This window comes from Aythya marila, assembly GCF_965140915.1.
Source record: "Aythya marila genome assembly, chromosome: 1".
Classification (NCBI taxonomy): domain Eukaryota; kingdom Metazoa; phylum Chordata; class Aves; order Anseriformes; family Anatidae; genus Aythya; species Aythya marila.
The window spans coordinates 13768761-13791293 of NC_139042.1; the positions used below are offsets into that span (position 1 = coordinate 13768761).

General features: G+C 34.5%; 1 protein-coding gene across 1 annotated transcript in view; it reads left to right on the forward strand.

The window, feature by feature from the left end:
• The window catches only part of CNTN5 (contactin 5), a 688982-nt gene that overhangs the window by 646266 nt on the left and 20183 nt on the right, over nt 1-22533 (forward strand). The window contains exons 17-20 of the mRNA XM_082775391.1: nt 4888-5046; nt 5783-5932; nt 15314-15384; nt 18070-18304. Of these exons, the coding sequence (XP_082631517.1) occupies nt 4888-5046; nt 5783-5932; nt 15314-15384; nt 18070-18304 (615 nt within the window). The remainder of the gene's footprint in view (nt 1-4887; nt 5047-5782; nt 5933-15313; nt 15385-18069; nt 18305-22533) is intronic.

Below are 22533 nucleotides of genomic sequence, written 5' to 3' on the forward strand. Positions count from 1 at the left end.
CAAGCACTTGGGTTTAAAGGCCATCAGCCACAACATTATTAAATGGAACGTAAACAGGGTTAGCAGATTTTTGCTGGGCCTTGAACTTACATTTGATCTGTAACAAGAGCCACAAAAATGCCCTAGGTACAGACCCCATTAACTGGACTCACAGATATGTCTGTAGTAGTAGTAGTAAACCACTTCCCGAGGTCAATGGATACAGTGGAGTTCCCATTCACACAGATAAAGTCCTCCTCCCCTTTCAAAACAGTAGGGACACAACAAACTGGCTATTGGGACCTATCCTAACCCACGGTAATGAATTAACTGTTCACAGGCCTTGGATGGGGAAAGTGTGATTGGCACAGGGTTGAAATTATGATAGGGAATTACTGACAGCATAATAGTACATAGGATCATTGATAGAGTTCAAGTCTGTGCTTTGGCCCTTTTCTGTATATCAGTGTAGCTGAAACATCTACAGTATAGGAAGACAGTATGCTAGGGTAGGTGGAGTATCATACCTTTAAACATAGAATAATGGAATCAAAACATAGCTTGGATTAGAAGGGACCTTAAAGATCATCTGGTTGCACACCCGTGCCGTGGGCAATGATACCTCCCACTAGAACAGGTTGCTCAAAGCCCCATCCCACCTGGCCTTAAACACTTCCAGGGATGGGGCAAAGGAACACATCCCTGGAACGAGTCAAGACTACCAAGGCTGGAACATCAACATCTTCTCTTTGTTACCTTCCAGTGCTGAGTCTGACCTCTCTGTACTGGTCTGGTTAGAGTGTGACCTCTCCATTCTCCCTTGGCTTTATGTAGCTGTCTTACAGAAATCACTTGGGTATACCACACATGTAGGGATGGGAACGAGGACATATCCTCTAAAGTATTCACCACATATCACACTTTCTCTCCATCTTGTTCTTCCTCCACATGTGCGGTGCCATAGGTGGACACAGCAAAATGGTTTCATGTTAAAGTCAGCCTCCAGTTTCCTCAAACAACTTTTCCATTATCTTGTAGTTACCACCTCTTTCTGTTCCTGTTTTTTTCTGACTTAAGATCTTCTTTATGACAAGCCAGCACACCTTGTACTGGCAAAGCCTTCAGGTAAAGAATTATGTATTCATGAAGAATCAGGCTGTATCAGGCTTTTTAGTGATTTGGTAAAAGTAAGGATTATCCTGGTCAGACTGCAGTAGAGTAAATCAGTGCACATCCTGGGATTCACAGGAAAGGGCACTGTCTCACTGAATGACTGAGGTTATTATTGGTAACATTCTTTCAAGAACTCTCACATTAACATTGAATCTAAATCAAGTAATCTAAAGGACCTCTCAGGATGATCATTCAAACAATAAAAAGACACATAAAACAAGTTTGCCAAAATGCATTCATGCATGTCTTGAAATGAAGCATTGATCTATGGAATTGCTCTGAAAGAAGATAACTGCTTAACAACCTCTGTGCTAGGTTTCTAGAGCTACATAAGAGCCTATCACAGCCTCAAATGTCTTCTCTGTGAAGGTCAACTGCACTGTAGTGCATTTATGACCAGTCATTTTCTGTGTGGTTTCCAGAGAAGCATTTGAGCAGACTGTGCATTTTTTCCTCAATTGACTATTCCCAACTAAAAAATTGTTTTAGAGATTCTGAACAATAGCACAGCCCTTGGGAGAAATGCTTCTCTGCATTAGCCATCCAGCTGACACCATGAATGATTACATCCAAGCATAAAATTTAATGAGATTTCTACAAAAATGAGTGACATCTGCATAGCACTCAGGTCCTGGCTAACTGTCATAGATTTGTCATCACGGAGGCTTTTGTCCCTTATTAATCCGCTTTCAAGGATGCCTGCTGTTGGAAATGGAAATGCTTTTTAGCAGTCATCCCACAGACTGTGTAAGAGGACACATCTCAGAAAGCATAATGACACATTATCATGACTAGGAATGCATTCAAAAGGTTTTAAAAACCATGAGAGAACTCCTACAACAAAATATATTGAGAATTTAGCAGGAGACATCTGCATAAATATATTTTAGATATTTTTATATACACAAGAATCTTGTTCTTTTTCCTATAATGCAGTGGCTAGAAACTCTTTAACAATATTCACTGAGCATGGAAGAAATATTGTCGCAGAGGAAAAGCACTAAAATATTTTCCCTTAATTTTGTTTGTGCTTAGAACCATGATATAATTCTGGGCCTAGGGCTCCAAATCACTAAAAGAATATGATTGCATCAGGATCCAAGCTTTCCTTTAAACTTTCCCTCATGGCTACAAATAAAAATTTCACTAATATTTTCCTACATCAACAGATAGCCTGAAACAGTAGATGATGAAGATTGAAGACCACCCTGTTTTATTAAATTAGCCCCAGGAGTTACTATTCCGAGACAAAGGTCTTACCTGGTGCTTTCCACCAAAGAACAGCAAATACGTGGCAGAAAAGGAGGTGTGCACAGGACACAGTTTTCTGCCCTGCTTTCTCCCAGGAAGAAAATCAAGACCTTTCAGCTACAAATGAGGTACTCCAGAAGCCCAAGAGTCACAAGGGGTCCAAGGGGTGGTGCCATCTTATCCCACACAGGAGATCCCACACTAGCAGCAGTAATGTCAGGACTGCTGAGCCAGAAGGGTAAGGGAAGAGGAAAGACTCCTGGCACTATGAGCCACAAAAGCTGCTCACCACAATTCAGGGTGGAAAGCCTCTTCTTTTCCCATAGCCCACTGCAGTATCCAGGGCTCCTTTGAACATGTATTTCAGAAAGTCTTGATCCCTCATACATCTGTAACACTAAACTTTACTGAATTCTATACATACATTCTAAAAAGACAATTATATTTTCTATTTTGTTGCCTTTATTCCTGTAAATGCTATAGCTTTCCAATATTTTGGTGTCAATTAGTCGCTAGTAGATCATTATCAGGCAAACAGAGGAAAGTGAATAGTGTAGTTTGCTTTGTTATTTAAAGGAATCAATGTCTCTTCCTCTCTGAGAATACTGAGTTGAACTACTAGAAAATTCTGAATGCATTGTTGTCATAGTTCATGTAAACACACTTTTGTTGAAGGAATACCTGTGGAAAATTGTTTGCAGCTGCAAACTATGAAGGGGGGAGAAGGAAACCTTTTCAATTAATAGGTTTTTCTTTAGCTTTTCATATTCGTACAAATTGTTTTTTACTTATGGACTAAGTTTCTAGCCAGCAAAAGATTTAAAAATTTGGTTGCATGAAATACTGCACACATACACAGACAACAAACAAACAAATAAAAAATAACTGAGTTCAGAAATGTACTATATTCACTAATGTACTACATGCAATGTCTACAACTACTACACCAAATGGTGGAACCAGACCTGAGTATTTTCTCTCTTATTTGCAGCTGCTGAACTCTAGTAGGACCATGCCTCTCATAATGGCTCACTGTTAGGATGGACAAGAGTGGAGGTGTCTAGCAGATCCGTTCCACTGTAACTCTAGGGGAAAGTCTGATACATGCAAAGAGCTTCAGGCTCTCACAGAAGTGTATCCAGCATTGCTTTCTAATGAATGGAAAATAAATAAATAAATAAATAAATAAATAAATATTAAAAAAAAAAAAAAAAAAAAAACAGTTGTTTACATCATCACCTTTCCTGCAGTTTCATTTTGGAAGAAAATGGCCAGTGCATTTCTGATTTCAAAGGCCTCCATCTGTACATGAGCAGAAGCAGAACTTCAGCCTCCAAAAACTGAAAGATGGGAAAGAATTGGATGCCAAAAATATCCACTTTTTCTCATAATTAATTAGGGTTATTAAATATTTTAATTAAGTACTATTAAAAAGAATTAAGTCCTGTACTTCTGAACTTATTTAAGCTTTAAAATATAAGGAACCACACGAGAGATTTTTAATTCTGCATTGGACCATGACAGAAATGTGCTCTTTCCCTTAAACATCTGTTTACAGCAGCTGGAAAAGAATTCTGTTTTGGGGGAACCTTGCCTCCAATTTAGTTTAGCAAATGCAAACATACAATGTTTTCAAACATCAGTAGTACCAATATCAGGAAAAATTAAAGAAGAAAATGGGGGGTAAGATAGAAGTTATAGGCACATTTTTCATTCCAAAGTCATGTTTGTTACCAGATAACTTACTTATTGGAGTAATCACATGGCTTACACAACTGACAATTAGCATTTTCTCATTTGGCATAGTTAAGTGGAAAAAATAATCCTCTAATTTCTCAAATTGAGAAATTGTTGGAGGGTTTTTTTTGTTTGTTTTCAATAGAATCATAGTACATATTAACCTTAAAAATATGTGGCTCTGGACTTAGAAGGGTGGTAATCCAGATTGTTTCCTTGAATGAGTGAATCCGAGAACAGGATGCATGACATATTCTTATAAATCAGTTAATAGCAATACTATTTTCTCCTCAAGAAACATATCTGACCTTGCTTCATTTTGATCATGATTTGTCTCTCCTGATGACATTTCTCACAAAGAGATGTTACTGTGAGTGTTCAGTCTAGCATGGATGCTACTTAAAGATTGTTTTTTGTTTGTTTGTTTGTTTTGTTTGTTTTTGTTTTTCCTTTAATTTTAGAATCAGAACAATTATAAATGAGGATTATTTTAGAAATCTGCTACTATTTCTAGTTCTCCTGCTGTCACTTTGATAAGTAAATTGCTTCTCACCTGCACAACATTTAAAAAGTAGAAACAATATCACAATATGTCAGTAGAAATTTTGAAAATAAACTATCACCACATTGTAGTAGTGTGCATTATAACCCTTGCATTTCATGAACTCCCTACAGAATGTCTCCTGTATTATTACCGTTCAGTTGCAATGATGGTGTGTTCTGTTTGATTATTCCACTTTACTCTAGGTCCTCCTGGTCCCCCAGGGGTTGTAATAGTGGAGGAAATTACAGACACCACAGCAACACTCTCCTGGAGCCCTGGAGCAGACAATCACAGCCCGATATCCCTCTACAACTTGCAAGCACGCAGTCCATTTTCTCTTGGCTGGCAGACAGTAAAAACAGGTGAGAAAAAACTTTAAAATAGTAATAGTAGGCTGTTCAAAACTCCTGCCACATGGCAATAATAATCAGCAGCATCTGCAGGAACAGATACTCTTAAGAGAACAATGACTAATTAAAAGAACTGACTTCATTATTTTTTTTCCTGTCATGTTACTTAGCAACATCTCTGAAAGGACGGCACAAAGATACTTGCATGATGCATCTGTGAACAAGCAGAAAGCTCTTCACAATACCCTTCAATTTTTGTCTTTTGGGGAGTACCACAGTGTCAAAAATCTAACTGTGATTTCTGACAAACCCAAACCCGCAATATCTTTCACTTCTAAAGGCCATATATATGAATATGTATTTTATATTAATATATATTATAATATATTAGAATATATTAAATATATATTCTATATTTGATGATTTAATTATTTTTATATATATATTATATTTTATAATTATATTATGTATTAAATATATATGAAATATATTACACATTATAACTATATAATCATTATATATACGATATATTATACGATATATATAATATATGATATATATATTATATATCATATATAATCATATTATATAATATATATATATTATATAATTATATAATTATAATATATTGATATGCATATTTAAATATATTTTTAAATAAAAATAATAATAAAAATAAACACTTCCTACTGAAACACTTCATGTGAGCCTCATGTTTCTGAGCAGCCTATTTCTTTACTGTCTGCAGTTCCTGATGTGATAAGTGGAGACATGGAATCTGCTATGGCTGTTGAACTTAATCCTTGGGTGGAGTATGAATTTAGAGTTGTAGCAACCAACAAAATTGGGACTGGAGATCCAAGTGCACCATCCCGCCTGATCAGAACCAATGAAGCAGGTAAGCAGAGTATACAAAGGTAAATTTTCAAAGGCTACCAGCAACAAGAATTATTTTAATGTAATAATAGTGCTGTTCTCTTCTCACTGGCACACATCTCTGGGCTGAGTTAAAATTGTGCAAAGGTGATATTCTTTGTAATGGAGAACAGCTTGTTTTATTTACAGGAGTATTAATTTGCAGAAATTCTAAATAACCCTATTCCCTGCTGTCTTACTTCTTCCAAGATATCTTACTCTTCAACTTACTCTTAAGCCTTTTCTGTTTAGTCTCTCATGGGCTTCCACTGATCTTCAGTTGCAGGCTACTTCCCAGTCCCTTCACACAACCGCTCCCAGGCAGCCTCTTCCCCCCTACTCCTCATAACTTCTCCCCTTAAAGGTACACTGAAACCTTTTTTTTTCAGCAGGTAGAAAATCCATGGGAAGCTGCTTTATTTACCACATACTCGACATGTTTCATGATCATGCATATTCTACCATGAATTGTTAGTGCATTTGAAGAAATGTAACTAAATTTCTGACTGGGATGATACTGTGAGAGTCCAGAGAAGAATATTGTATATGCTGTTTGCATCTCTTGAAAATTGCAATGGTCTCTGAAAGTTTGAAATCACTGACAGCAACTTAGGCAGAATGAAGGGAGCAAACAAGTGGTGCTTGAAGACTGGGAATCTGAGAAAAATCACTACGCAGACAGAGAAACACATTTCAGGAGGCAGAAAGAGAAAGAGACAGAGTCAGGGTTTGAACAAAGCCTCAGAACAGATATCCACCTCAGGACACTCTCATATTATTCTCCATTGCTAGTTGCATGCCTCTATTATTTAGGAGGCCTAGAGAGGTTTGATTTTGTTTTGATTTTTCCTCAGCTGAATAATTTGAAAGTAGCTTATTAATCATACAGGATAGATGAGTGCCAAATTCAAAGATTCCACTTAAACTGAAAACATAACAGATTTTATTGTTGTAAACACGCCAGATGAATATCAGTTGCATTGCCCCATCTTCTGTCTTCTCATTAAGGGAGATTATAAAAACTAAAAGTGGCAATGCCACAATATATTTATGTCTCTTATTCTGAAATAAAAATCCTTCTCTTTTAAGATATGTTAATCTTGTTGCCTCAGCTCTCTAGTTCATACATCTACGTATAACCACCCAAAAACATTCACAGTGGACTATTCAGGCTGATTTCTTGGAACCACAGAATCAACAAAATAGTTGAGGCTGGAAGGGAACTGAGGGTACCCCTGCTCCATCTTCCTGTTCAAAGCTGGAAAAACAGACTTCAGACCAGTTTTCTCAGAACTTTTCCTGGTCTTTAAAATTTCGAAACTTCCAAGGATGGAGACTGCACATCTTTGTGCAAGTGCTTCATTACTCTAATTAGGATTATTTTTTTTTTTTTTAATACATTCAGTCAGAACTGACCCTATTTCAGCTTATTACTGCTGTCTCTTTCCTTCCCTCCCTGTACCATTGTGGAAATCCCAGCACCATTTCCAGCACATTGACCTTCATTGTAGGTGTTGGGGCTGCTGTTCAACCCCTAAAGCTGTCTCTGCTCCAGGCTGACCAAGCCCTGCTCCTCCTGCCTCTCCTCAAAGGGCAGGAGCTACAGCCTTCACGATCTCAGTCCCACCCTTAAACTCTCCCTAGCTGACCAATGTCTTTCTCATTCTCTGGCATCCAAAATTGGATGCAGTTACCAAGTAACAACAACCAAGCAGTTGTTTAAAGAAGAAAAAATAAATATGTCTTATTAAAACAGATCTATCTTCAGATTTAATAAGACATATTTATTTTTTCTTTAAACAACTGCGTAGCTGTTGGCTGGTAATATAGATGCAATGACAGAACTGCACCGAAGTCGTCTGATTCCCATATTGAAGGATGCTTCTTTTCCAATTCCCCCCCAGTCTTCTGCAAGTTGCCCTCAGTGTGAAACTCAGTAACTGTATCACAGAAGTTTCAGATTCTGCATATTTTGTGAGGAGAAAAAGAAGAAAGGGAAAATGATATTAAATAATAATAATAACACATGTTCATGTCAAATGATTAAAATATATACATATATTCCTCCACCACTATTGTTTCCATGATTTAGAACTATATGCAGCATTGGCCAAGAATATTACTGAACCCAAATGTTTAAACGACTTCTCTGTTTGTTCAGGTGGTGTATATCAGAAAGGACATAGACATTATGGAAAAAGTTTATCCCGTAGTAGGTTGCACCCCTGGTATTTTGTTCTTGCAGATTTATGAATACGCTCCTTGAGTTTGAAAACATGGTTCAAGATTTTAATCCACCAGATGTATTTAATCTGTGAGTGCCTATATATATGTATATATATATAATCACTTACATGGGACTCTTCCTGAGAAACAGCAATAGACAATAATAATGCAGTTTTTGAATTGAAAATCAAGATTTTTGAACATATTAGTTCAAATAGGAAAAGACCACAGTCAGTGTTTACCTGCACTTTCAGCTTTCCAGTTAGAAACACATTTTTGTTACCAGAGTTACAGTGGCATAAGCGTCATGTTAGAAGGGAGCATTTGGTAGTGTGACATTGACACACTGGTAGTGTGACAGAGAAATTGAAGTTGAATTTATTGGTGTGCCTGTTTAGCACAGTGTGGTACAGCAGAAGTTAGTTGTCATCACCTCAATTTCAAAATAACTTTCTTCAGTGAAACCCTTTGGTTTCTCTTTTGGTTGTGAATGGCTTTGTTGTTTTTTTTTGTTGTTGTTGTTGTTTTGTTTTGTTTTGTTTTGTTATTACCTATATAAGAGACAGATTTAACTGTTTTCTTGTTTTATTCTATAGAGGCAGTGAGAAGACAGTATTTACAATAAAAAACAATAAGATATAACTTTCCAATTTGTTGGAACCTTCAAAGGGTTGTAAAGTAAAAACAATAACAAAATAGTCTCTGCTTTAAACCAGAAACCTCTGCTAACTGCTCCAGTTCTAATATCATAGATCTGAATTCTAATTAGAAGTGCATGTGGAAGGACATTATACTTCAGCAAGAACATGTCATCAACCTCTCTTCTCATGACCTAGCAGAATAAGGTGGCTCTTTGCAATGATATTAGACGTGCCCTACAAGTAAAAGTGCACTGGAAAACAAACTGCACTGGAAAAAAAATAAAAAAGAAAATGCAGGAATCCAGTCTCCCAAAGGAGACGATGACTGAGGCTTGCACTCAGAGGACAGTCGTGATCCACAGGGCTAAATAATAGCTGTGTAGACAACCCACAGAGGTAGCAAATGTGTGATTCTGCTGCTATTATTTTATACTTAAATGGAAATCAGCATCTGTAATTTAATGGCATCAGCTACTTTGGCTGGAGACTAAAATCTTTTTCTCTCCCCACACCTCACTTATTTTATCACTTCTTCCCCTAGATAGTAACAGCATTTTGCACAAGTACATTACGTAAAAATACCCATGGAAGCAATGCTTGGGGTGGTGTAAGGAAATCAACAGAATAATAAACAAATTTCCACTTGCTTTAATTTTCTAATTAAACCTTAATCTTGTTACTTAGTTTATATTTAGTTAACATGGTTGATTTTCATAGCTACTTTCATTGGAATGGATAATTCTGCAATTTTCTGGCACATCTAACTTATAGCCAGCTGCTGCATTTCTGTCACTTCCAGCCTTGATACATATTTTACAGGTCCACAAGGTGAAAAGAGCCAGTAACATGAATTCAGACATGTCTGGCATTCCACTACAGCAGTTGGGCATTTGATGCCTGGGGCAAAGCATCAATTACATTATCTATTCATGGGGAAACATGGGGAGAGAGAAATTGAGTAGAATCAAAATTTAACCTGCTAATCAGGCATGAAAACTTGATTTTATGAGGTAAAAATATAATGCACTCAATTGGTAGCAGATTGTACATAGGATTGATTTTTAATAAGTCCTTATCTTTCATTAGGTCACGCTTACTCTCAGCTAATATTTCTTCATGGTATACCAGGAAAAAACTGTGGCCTGGCAATATGTTTTATACTGGGTTTGTTCCAGCGGGTTTCTTTTGCTGGTGGTGTTTTTTTATATTTGAGACCTGTACAAAATAAGTTTCATTTTTTCCCATTATCAAAACTATTTTTGGTTCTAGAGAAAAATGAATTGCCTGCTCTGTTTGCATCATTAGATGGGCAACTGAAACCTTTGTAGAAAATGTCTCCACAGGGAAAAACAAAAGAAGACAAAGTAGGCAATAATCATTGACTGCATGGATATATTTGAAATCAATAGGCTACATGTAATATTGCAGGCCCAAACACATATGCACAAAGCGTCCAAATATATGTATTATTAGAAAACATGTCAGGAAAGCTAAGGAATTGGTTCTTTGGCATGTATGTTACAGCATTTGAGATTTCAGACCCATGTGTAGCAATCTGGAGACTATTCAGGGTGAATCCTGCAGACATGTATGACACTGTTTTCAGTGGATAGAACTGAATCCTATCTTCTACTAAATTACAGATGTTAAAAATACAGAAGAAAATGAGAATAGCAGAAATGCAGATTATGAGACCAGTTGGGGCATTTCCAATAGCTGAATACAGTTCATCATCTGCTTCAGAGATGCTGGCGCATTTTACGTCTCAGTCCTGAACAGATGAGATGTTTCCCTGGGAGTGTGAGAACTTGAGAGCTAGCCTTTAATATGCAGCAAAGGTTTTCACTTAACATCTCTGTTTCCCAAGTGTGTACTGCAGTACACACTTACACACATATATATTTATATAAAGGAAAATAATTTAAAAACAAAACAAAACAAAACAAAAAACTTTGAATGTGTTGTTGCACTGGTCTTCACATTATGAAGTTCTGTCATGCTGGTGACAAACCTTTTTTATCCCCACCATAACTTTTCCACACCTACTACTTGTCTTTCAAACTATATATGTTTTTTAAAAGATATAAGCAGCTTTGAAATAAATAAATATTACCTACATCTTGAGCAAACATTTTCTTAGGGACTAAAGCCAAGTTTAATAACTCATCTTCCCAGATAGTGTAGCAATATCAGGTTGTGTTTTTTGTTGTTTGTTTGTTTGTTGTTTTTTGTTGTTGTTGTTTGTTTTGTTTTGTTTTTTCTTTATTTCAGAATTTATACAAAAATAAAATAAAATTAAAAAAAAAATCCATGTAGAAAATATCTTTATCAATATAGAATCCAAACAGAATTAAAAAAAAAAAAAAAAACTTTTTTTGCTTTTGAAGACAACATAGAGCTGGTATTTGGAAAATCTGGAGTCAGTTGTTTATCAGAACTTTCTCTGTCAGTTTAGGCAGCTCATGTTAAGCACTTCTTACTCTGACTAATAGGAGGATTGTGAGGCTCTTGCTTCTCTTAGTCTTCCCTCTATCTCACCTATTCAGATTTCACAGTCCCTAGTGAGTGATAGGGACTAAAACTAGTTACATGTTTCTACAACAATACTATAATCAATTATAATCTTGGCTGACAAATACTTTTGTTCTACATGAAATTAAAATACACCACAAAATTAAAAATCTGTCATTTCTGTTTATGCTAACCACAAAATTGAAACACACAAAATTGAAAAAAAAGCCACTCAACGTTTCCTTGAAAAATAAGCTAACAAAGAAAAGAACGATTTTAAAATGATTAATTATTCATTCAGGAACAACATTACAAAAAAATCTTTGCAAGACTGGAATGCAAAAAAGTGGATGAACAGTTTTTCAAGTAGTTTCAGCTTTTCCAGGTTCAATGTGACACTTTATTTTCTTTTTTACAAGGAAAGGAACCTGTAGTTCGAGAAGTGAAAAAGATTCACCCACTTAAGTAAAAACAGGAGAAGAAGAAACCTGATTTTAAATAAATTCAGAAATTTCCTGGCATCCTTTAGAAAATGGGAAATAAAACCATAATTTATGAAAAGAAAAAAAAATCTGACAATTTGGCAACATATTCTAATTTCTGTTTATAGTTTTCATTTTTCTATTTTTTTTTTTGAATAAAAATGAAGCAAATATCAAATTATACTTTTTAAAATAAAAATTGAAATGTTTCACCAAATATTTAATCATTTTCAATATTTTGCCCCAAAGTGAGGAAATAAAATCTCTGAAGGGGCTCATCTTTACTAGAATATGTATTTTTCAGTAAAAGAACAGAAAATTAAGCAGCTGCTCAGAGTGAAGAGAGAGGGATTTTTAAAACTCTAAACCCCAAATCAAATTTAAGCACCATAATTTACTATTTAAGTTTAAATCAAGTTGTTAATCATGGCAATTTCCAGAATTTTGTTTGCTTGACTTAAGTGAAGGTTTAAATGTCAAAATGTGCCAGCATATAACCACTGTGACCCACATTTACTGTGCACAACATTTAGTCCCTGTCTGCCAAACTGTCAGAACATTGGTTTTAGTATTTTTTGTTGATTGCATCACCAGGACAATGCAGAGACACAACTTTTAGCTTTCAAGCCTACCATTAGCTGAAGAACAAAAAGAAAATAACAGTTGATCTGATCCCAAGGAGCTTACAGTCTAAGACTGAAATGGGAGATGAGCAATACTAAGTAGTCAACAAAGGGGTTAATGAGAACAGTTTGAGCAGAATTAAAGACATACAATCAAGCGAAGCATAATCATATTTGATCATCCAAAGGACCAGTGTTAAGCCAAGAAGTGATTCATTTCCCCATAGATGGAATTCTTTCATCTTATTAAATGAAATTAATTAGCACAGCAAAGAGATCCTTGCTGCTACTTGGGGTTTTATTTATTCAGAAGACACAATGCTAAATTTCTCACCCTTGATAGGAATTAAGAAAACATATCATTATGTCATTGTCCCCTAGGAATACAGACCCTGTGTCTGGGAACCAAGTTCTGGTATCATTTGCATTTTTGAAACAAGTGTTTCTCCATGTGTGCCATGTGTGTCATTGCTGAAAATTAACAACTTGAAGTCACTAATTGCATGGCAATAAACAAGTTACGAGTAAGAAAATTCAGATATAAAACTGATATAAAAGTGATGTTGCTGAAATGGTTTATAATATATAACCTCAAGGCCTGGCAAAAATGTTTTCTTTTAATAGTTTTCTTCACTTAACTAATTTTAAAATGTTCTCCTCTAATGGTAAATAATTTGCTTTAGTGTAGTGCAGGGAAATTTATTCCTTTGACACATTTATTCTTTTAATGGTTATTCATTTTAGAGAGTTTTTCTGTGTGAATGTACATTTTAGTTTGGTGCAAAAGAAATTCATCGTTTTGACAGTTTTACTTTTTTAACACTTATTCATTTAAATAGGGCTTCGGTCTGCAAACTTATTAACAGGAAAATTCTAGAAAGAGGGCACTGCTGGTTAAATAAGTCCGTCACATTTGTCACTTCAAAGGAAGATAGCATTGTCTCCCATCAATAATTTACATAAACAGTACAACTTTATAACTTAACCAAAAAAAAATCTTAGAAAGGCAACAAAAAATGGGTGCTGAACTTGCTTTAAATGTGCTCCATCAGAGATGGCATGATAGTAGTTTTTGCATGTTAGTTAACTGACAGATGGTTGTTTATCCACATCTTCTCTGTAGAACATTCGTCCCAGTATAACACAGTTTTTGTTCTTTTGCCAGAGGCAATTCCTCACAATTCAATACTGTATAATTCTGTTTCTGATTGGGACATTTTATTAAAATTTCACCTTTTAAAGACCAGGTTTTAATTTAACTTTGTTCATAGCTCCAGTCAGTAGAATGAGATATATCCTTCCTGTGCTTAGACAGCTATCTTAAAATAGGATGGATCAGCCCAAAGCTGGAGATTGACCCTAGACTACATTCACTGGAGATTGACCCTAGACTACATGCTTAGACTGGATAGCTTGTTTACCAATAGCTAAAGTTTAACCGCAAGGCAATTAGATCATTATATAAATTATTATATGCAAGTTAAGATTTTTCTGCAAATAACTATGAAAGATATCATTTATCAGGTAGGAAGGAATGAAGAAAAATGACAGATACTATGTTTGCCGAATGAATGTATCTTTATGGGAGAAATTTTCACAAATTAGAAATTTCCCCTATTGCTCTGGTTAGAGCCACAAGTAACAGGGCAAAAATTTAATTTTAGTATGCATAACTAATTTCTCACTCTTACCACATTTTCAACAGTGGAAATCAGAAGCAATTCATAAACTTTATGGGATTGCATTAGTTATGAAGAGAAAACAAAACAAAACTAAACTAAACTAAGATAATGTTCTTTAAAAAGGAGATCAGAGTTCAAAAAGACACTATATAGATTAATTCTGAAGTTTTATGTGAACTCCCAGGATCTAGTAACAACTGTACTTTCATTGAACTTAAGCTGTTAATGATCAACATGGGAAATAGAGAGGACTGTGTACATTCATTTAAATGTATTTTTCTTTGTATAGGTCAGAGGGACACTGCTACTCAATAGATGAGTTCAATAGCATGCAATAAGGCCTTAACAGTTAAATGCCTCACAGTACATTTCTACCAATGATCTATGTACTCCTGTAAGGAAGAAAATAGGAAGTTTATATCTTAGAACATATTTAATTAAAAAAAAAAAAAAAAATGTAAGTACTACATGCTCACAGTTAATAAACTCAAGGCACTAGTCATTTTTGGAGCTCCATTAGGTGTACTAAATAAGAGAAAAGACAGTATACAATTCCAATGATACAACTAAGATTTTTGAAGTCTTACAGATGATGATAGGTGGCTTCAGTTTTTAAAGACCTGAAGGTAGTACTGTTTCCAATATTTTACAAGAAATAATAAGGGCTGTTTAAGGATGGTAAACTTAAAAGCTCTGAAAATTGGTAATGCATACCAGAATATATTTAAAAGAATAAAAATATTCTAAATCATTAATGACCTGGGAAAATGTTGAAATTAATTCCTAAAATTTTACCTGAAGTCTGGAAAATATCCGGTTCCCTGGCATTTCATTTTTGAATTGTTTTTTTGAAAAAGTACAATTGTTAATAATTCCTGTTTTATCTCTCAGATGATATAAACACTGAAATTTTGACTAAGCTGTAGAAGAAATAATGTTTAAGTAACTTTTTATTTCAATATCAGTTTTCTTCTCAGCTTATGCTTTCTTTGAGTTACAATCACACAACTATGGAATCCTTTGAAATGAAACTGGAGAAAAATTTCTTTATTATGTATGTGTGCTATGTTTGCTATGTTTGTTGTTTCTGTTCTGATTTAACATGCTGCCTCATGTCTTCTGCAGCAGCTTATTACTATGGGGAAAACTTCGATAACTTGGGCACTCTGATTTTATTTTTTTTTCCTTTTTGCTCACAGTTCCAAAGACACCTCCAGCTAATGTAAGTGGCAGAAGTGGAAGACGACATGAATTAGTAATAGCGTGGGAGGTAAGGGACTTTTCTGATTAAAAGTCTTGTTTCATGTTGACTTCTTTGAGGGCAAAGTAAACAGCACTGTACTGGGGTTTCATCACAGCAAATATTGGAAAGACATTAATACAAAATAGTGTTCTTTAAATATGTTTTAAAGTTTCAAATTGATGTGCATTTTCACATAGCTTGAGGGCACTATGGTAAATCTGCCCTGCTTAGTGGCAGCTCCAAAGTTCTCCTAATTCATCAGTCTTTTTTTCCAGATCTATCGCTTACGTTGTCCCGACTTTCTTGGATCTTAAGTGAATGCTACACAGATAAAATAATAGCTAATTTCCTCCTCCAGAGGAAACCATTATAACTATATTTAAGTTTAAATGTAAAGTATATTTATATTTAAATATAAATTTAAATTATATTTAAATTTAAATTAAGAAAGAATAAATTTTGAAATATTTCATAAAAATAAAATACTGAAGAACTAAAATAAACCTTTACTTTGAGAAGATATTTGTGATACAAGATGCAACACATATGTATCACCAATGCAATGGGAAATTGGAGAAGTGAGAGTTGTTTTCTCTTCTAATAATAAATAACACAGTAGAGCAGAAGCTTTCTTGAGGAGTTTTCAAAACTTTTAGATTCATCATGAAGAGTTTCAGCCTTGATTAAATATATATGTATGTATGTGTGTATATATATCTATATATGCATATAGATATAGATATATATACATCAAATAAAGATAGGGAGTTTTAATGAAAGGAAGTTTTAGCCTAGCCACCTTTAGGAGTGATTCATACAGTAAGACACACACAGGATTCTGGCTATCTTCTTAAAGTAACAAATCTGGGGACATGTGAAGAGGATGTCCTCTCATGGTGCCTCTGTATTCCCCGACATCTGCTACCTGAGCCTGCTTTGTTTTCATATTGTTTATAATTTTAGGACTGTTAGCAGCAGTATTTCTCCAACTTGGAGAGAATTCACAGAATCCCAAATTATAATCTCAGGTGTCTAAAACTGTATCTGATATAAACTAGCCTAATTCCAGTCCCTAATATGATATATTAGTATGTAGTACTCATATTAAGTGTGTTTATGGTGTTTCCTAAGAGTTGGGCACTAAAGGATTGTGTCGTATCTCCCCTCTGTGTCAAAGGTCAAAGTCTTCCAAAAGAAACCTGAGATGCATTCACGATATCCTGTAGTACAGATATCTAAGAATTAGCAAATGTCATAACTTTCAGTAAACTTTGATATTTTTTGAAATATATATATATATGTATATATATATATATGTATATATATATATATTTGATGTATTTGTGACATTCTTTTATAGCTAAAGGATGCAAATTACCAATAAGGCAGAAGGTGTCAATTCTTCACGAATATTTCTGATGAACTCATTGTTTCCATCAACTCTTAGTGCTGTTCTTCCTCAATCTGATACTTCCAGCACACTGTTTCGCATACCTTGTAAACCGCATAGTCATTAATCTTATTAAGATAATAAAATGGCTTTTCATCTGTGTGAATCATAAACCATGATTAGTGACTATCTACTGCCATACCCAGAAATATTGCAGAGATCTAAAGCTCTTCCTTTCCAACTGAAACCACTTAGAAAGGCTGTCTTGTTTTTGCCTCCACTACTTTAGGATACATTTATTTATTTATTTATTTATTTATTCCTTTTGATGAGCAGTGCACAGCTTCAGAAAGCTGGGTAGAAAATAGCCTCTGTAAGTGAGGTGCCTGGTGATGAGACTTTCATTTACAATGTGGAGGGAAGAGGACTCTGTGTTCCCCTGATTCACATGTTCATTAGCTGCAAATCTAAGATGGGCATTTCAAGAGATGGAGTTTAGTCACTTTTTTTTTTTTTTTTTTCTCATTTCCCACAGGTTTAATATGCTGACAGCTGTTAAACATAACCTAATGCCTAACCTAGTCCATTGACATTATAACAAATATAGGCAGTAAATTAGCATGAAAAGTTCCACTCCTTGAGTTGGACATTTAAGATTTAGCTTTTGCAGTGCCTCTCAGTACATAAATCCCTTTGCTGTCTTCCTGCTTATGGCAGATGTGTCCCAATTTAAGTGGCTAATTTCACAGATCCTCTGAGATGGGAAAAGTAAATGAGATCTTTTTTTTCAAGACTTTCAGTTTGAGAGTTAGAATAACTAAATTTATTGCATCGTATTCTAACTCTCAAATTGAACCCCAGAATTAAATCACTAGCACTCGACACCCCATTTGGATACAGAAATTAAACAGGCTGGCAACTTAAAAAACAAGAAAGTCCCATTGTAGTAATTCACATCGTATTTTAGGAGTCCTTAACAATATGTTGCTCTATACTTTTTAAAAGCCCAATTGAAGGAATTTTTCCATTAACATATCAATGGTTCAAACATTAACAAGAAAGTGAGAATTACAGAAGAAGCATCTTTCTGAGCCTAAAGAACATATTCAGTCCTGGGACAATGACCTAATTATGGCCATTAGGTGAAGAAACTCTCTTAAAAGGTTCCTTCTCAGAAGCAACTGTCCCTATATGTTCTCAGGCATGATAAGTAAAATCCTATAACGCAACTGTAAGTTACCACCCTGACACTCATTCACTGAGTGATTGCTTTCTAAATTAGTAAAACCACATCTGACTATTATTGGAACTTTATTTTTTAGCCAGTATCAGAAGAGTTTCAGAATGGAGAAGGATTTGGATATATTGTAGCCTTCAGACCCAATGGAACACGTGGTTGGAAGGAAAAAATGGTGACATCTTCAGATGCCTCGAAGTTCATCTATAGAGATGAAAGTGTGCCGCCTCTGACTCCTTTTGAGGTGAAAGTTGGTGTTTACAATAACAAAGGAGATGGTCCCTTCAGCCCTATTGTTGTCATCTGCTCAGCTGAAGGAGGTCAGTTCAATGTACAGTAAAATTAAGTTTTGTATTTTTATCTATATCAAAGTATTTTTATATTCATATGCCATTTGATATGCTTTTTAACCATATATTTCAAAATTTTGTGCAGAAGTGTTAAGTATAATTCTTCAGGTTTTGCAGAGAAGGAGGTGAACCGGTGAACCATTTTTGCAGGGTTACCCACAAAGCAAGTGAAAAAGAAGCCAAGTCAATCCTAACAAAAAAAAAAAATAATAACAAAGTTTTAATGAAGCTTCATCTGTAACATGAAGTCTGTATTCTTAACTGTAAGCTGGGTTGCTCTGAAGAACTGAACAAAGAAAGGCTCATATTTTCTAATGTTTCTGAGGTTCACAATAACTTTTTGATGGGGATACGATAACTTTTTGATGGGATTTTCATTTTTTTCTACCATTTCCTGTCTTTTTTGGTTCATTAGTATCAAATGTTATGTCTTTATCTTAATGGCCAAATATTCAATGAAAATTATATGAATAGTTCAGAAGAACAAATGGAAAATATTCCTGGAGAATTGCTATGAGGTGAACTTCATATAACTTTCAAAAGTATTTTGTGAGAAAAGACTTATTTGTACTAGTAAAATAAGATGTTCTGTACTGACAGAAGCCAACATATGTAAATTTTCATACAAATGAAACATAATCAAATGTTGTCCACAGAAATATTATGAGAAGCTCTGTTGCTGGAAATGGTATGGTCCCACTCTTCTTCAGTAGTACTATCCTACTGTCTACTCTTAAGAGAATAAAATCAGCAAGGAATCAGTGGAAACTGGTGGAATTTCATATTATCACTACAAAACTCAAAAAAAGAACGAAGATAATGTTTTTTCAAGTGAAGCTGGAAAACAGTAAACATTGTTCCATAATAACCCATAATAAATGTGTAATTTTGAAGCTATTGTGTAGCAGAGATCATCAACTACTATTCTCTCACAGTAATTATAGAGGTTGGAATTGCTTGTTTGCTAAAAGCATTTTCAGTAATCTATTTATGTTCCACTGTTTGGATCATCATTAGTAAATATTCATGTTATTATAAAAACAATTATATTTTAAAATGTAAAAATTGCCCAAATCAACCAGAACATTTTTACATTTGATTTCCTTGTTCCTCAATGGAAAATGATGCTGTGAATCTAATTATAATGCTTTTATTATTTAACAATTTCATACTCTAATCAGAAAGTTCAAAAAAAATATAAAATTAAAAAAAATAAAGGACACAAAACTTTATTGCATATTTTTTAAAGCAAAATATATCAGCAAAAATGGAACACTGAATTGTAATAAATAGTCCTTCGCTTGTTTCTTGGGTAAGATCAGAAATGGAATAATGAGCAATATCAGTATTTCAAATATTTTTTTTTAATTACAAACTTTGCAAATGACCTGAACAGAATTATTAAAATTAACTTTCTTCCTATGCTACTAGAGAATACATCTAGAAAAAAAAATGATCTTGTTACAATGCAACTGTTTACCTACTGTTTACCTACTGTTCATAGCTTACCTAATTCAATCTGTGTATGTGTCCATACATTAGTCTTTTCTTTGGAAGAACTCTGTGGGCTACATTCTTAGACTTATATTTGAGGAAAAAAACATGGTATACAACACAGTTCAAAAATAATATATAAAAAAGCTTTTTTTTTTTTTTTTTTTTTTTTTTTTTTTTTCCTGGACTAACACTAATTGATATACTGAAAATATAAAGAAGCAATGAAACAATTTATGACAGTTAAGTTCCAGGCAACATGGAGAAAGAGGACAAAAGACGTTTTAGTTTGCTATGAAACATAAATAAATAAATAAACTGGTTTTGAAAGAGGCATTGATTTTCACAATCCAAAAGTCAAACAACTGTGAGCACATTTTCTCAAGGATTTCTATTGAAAAGGAGATATTAAATAAAGATTGACAGTACAATATGTTATGATCCTAGGGCTGAGCCAGAAAACCCTTAGCTTACTTGTTTTTCATCACATACTCAATTCACTGATCTGTAAACATATAGAATAAAAGTCTAGGACAAAATTATTAAAAGTTAAGGAAACATTATATCATATATAAAAGGTACCCCCAGATGGATATAGAGCAGTTTAGTGGCATAACAAATTTGTCTAAGGAAGTGTCTTTGTCTACATTCTGTTGCCTCTGCTCAACACGAGAGGAAAAAAAGAAAAAAAAAAAAAAGGAAAAAAAAAAAAGAAAAAAGAAAAAAAAAAAAGACTTTGCACAGGACAGGTTCTGGACAAGGAAGAAATGTAATTTATTAAAAATGCATTCATCTATCTTTTCTGTATGACTGTGACTGTATATTGCCTATATTGTATATCTTGTATATCTACCTGCAAATTATCACCTACTGCATATTGTCAGAGCCCATTTGTGGTGGCTCTGATTTGTGTCTAGGTAGGCAACCTTGTGGATGGTATCAAGTAAGATGTTCCCCTGTGTAAGCACAACTGACTGACCTGACAGGTTCTGTAATGGAGGTAAAAACCTTAAAAAAACATCCACCAAAGAAACACAGCAAACAAGAGCAAAACACTGAGTTTTTTTCACAAGTACTTGGAGGGGATAATCATTTCATCTTGAAGTCAGATACTTTGGAGACCATATGATACCAACGGTTACATCATAGCAATGTGAGTGATAAGTCAAAGGTGAAGGCAGAAAACTTTGTCTGGTTATAGATGCTTTAAAACTTTTCTTCCCCTTCATTCACTTTTTGACCTTATAGGAAACATCACCTCTGTACACCTCATAGGAGAGACTATCCAGGAGCTAAAGATGTAGATGAATGTAATGCAGGAGTAAAAAACAGAACAGAGAAGCAAAGGAAAAAACAAAACAAAACAAAACAAAAAAACACATTAGAGTCTGCTGAAGGAGGTCACACAAAAATTCCTGGGTTTTAGCAGGAAGGGAAAAAAAATAAATAAATAAAGATAAAATAAAATAAAATATGACCCTCTGAAAATGACAGTTTAATATAGTGGAAAAAATTGAAGCAGTGATTCTCTCCTGGAGACCTTAGAAATGAAAGCAAGCAAACAATCAAGGAGAGAAGAATGATATTTCCAATCAAGGAGAGAGGTCAGATATTTTAGTGAAGAAAAAGAGGGAATGAGGATGACAGAGGATGCAGGAAAAGGGAAAAAAAAAAAAAAAAAAAAAAAAAGATGCACAGTTATAAGAGGACAGGATGGAAGGACAGAGTAGACACATTCCAACACCAAGGAAAGACAAGGCTGAGCCTTCAATAAGTGAACACTTGATAACACAACACAACAAGTTAGGCTGCTCATCCAAAGAAAGGTTGCAATATACAGGCCTGATGCTGCAGGGAGAAACCCTCTGACTGTACTTTCTGCCAGGAAAACAAAAGCACTAAATTTGTGCTAGAACATACTGAAACAAAGTACTGAACTTCATTGTAGGCACAGACAATTTGGATCCACAGAGAATAAAAATAATAAAGGCAAAAGGTATTAGAAATAAACAGGGAACAAAAGTGGCATTATACACTGATTGTCCTACCATTTAAACATTCTTTGGAGATTTTTCTTGATTAATACTTAAATAATGAGAGGCTAGTGTGGCCAAGACTGCTAAGACAAGCTTTCAGTATTAGGGGAAGCACATGCAATTTCTATGTGTGGTTTTAATTAACTGGAAGAGGAAAACTGGGAAACAGAACTATAGCAACATAGAAAGAAATACAAAAGTGTAAAAGTGCAATTGCAAGAAAACAGAAAAGGCCTTTGTCTAGATTGATGATCAGGTAGGATTAATTTAGCAAGCATGCCTAGACAAAGCATGATCTGCATTGGAAAGACAACATAAAGCTAAAATAGTCATGGCATGATGATGATATTGAGAAATACAAAAACAGACTTTTGGTAAAGCATTCTGAAAAGCATTCTTTGAATTCCACTTAAAGTGATTCTGTAATTTCTGAAAAGTGTGATTAAATATACTGGAAGTTGAACTAAAGGTTGCTGATGGCCATGATAAATTTGGGTTCTGAGAAAGACCTTACTAATTTTAGATAAATATTACAGGACAGTGTTATTTATGAGAGCATTTAGCAGCTCATAGTTTGGGTAGTAAATACCACTAATTACCTTTTTCTGGCTGTGATAATTAGCAGATTATTTATCCAGTACTGACTGAACCAAGAAGAAATAATGCTAC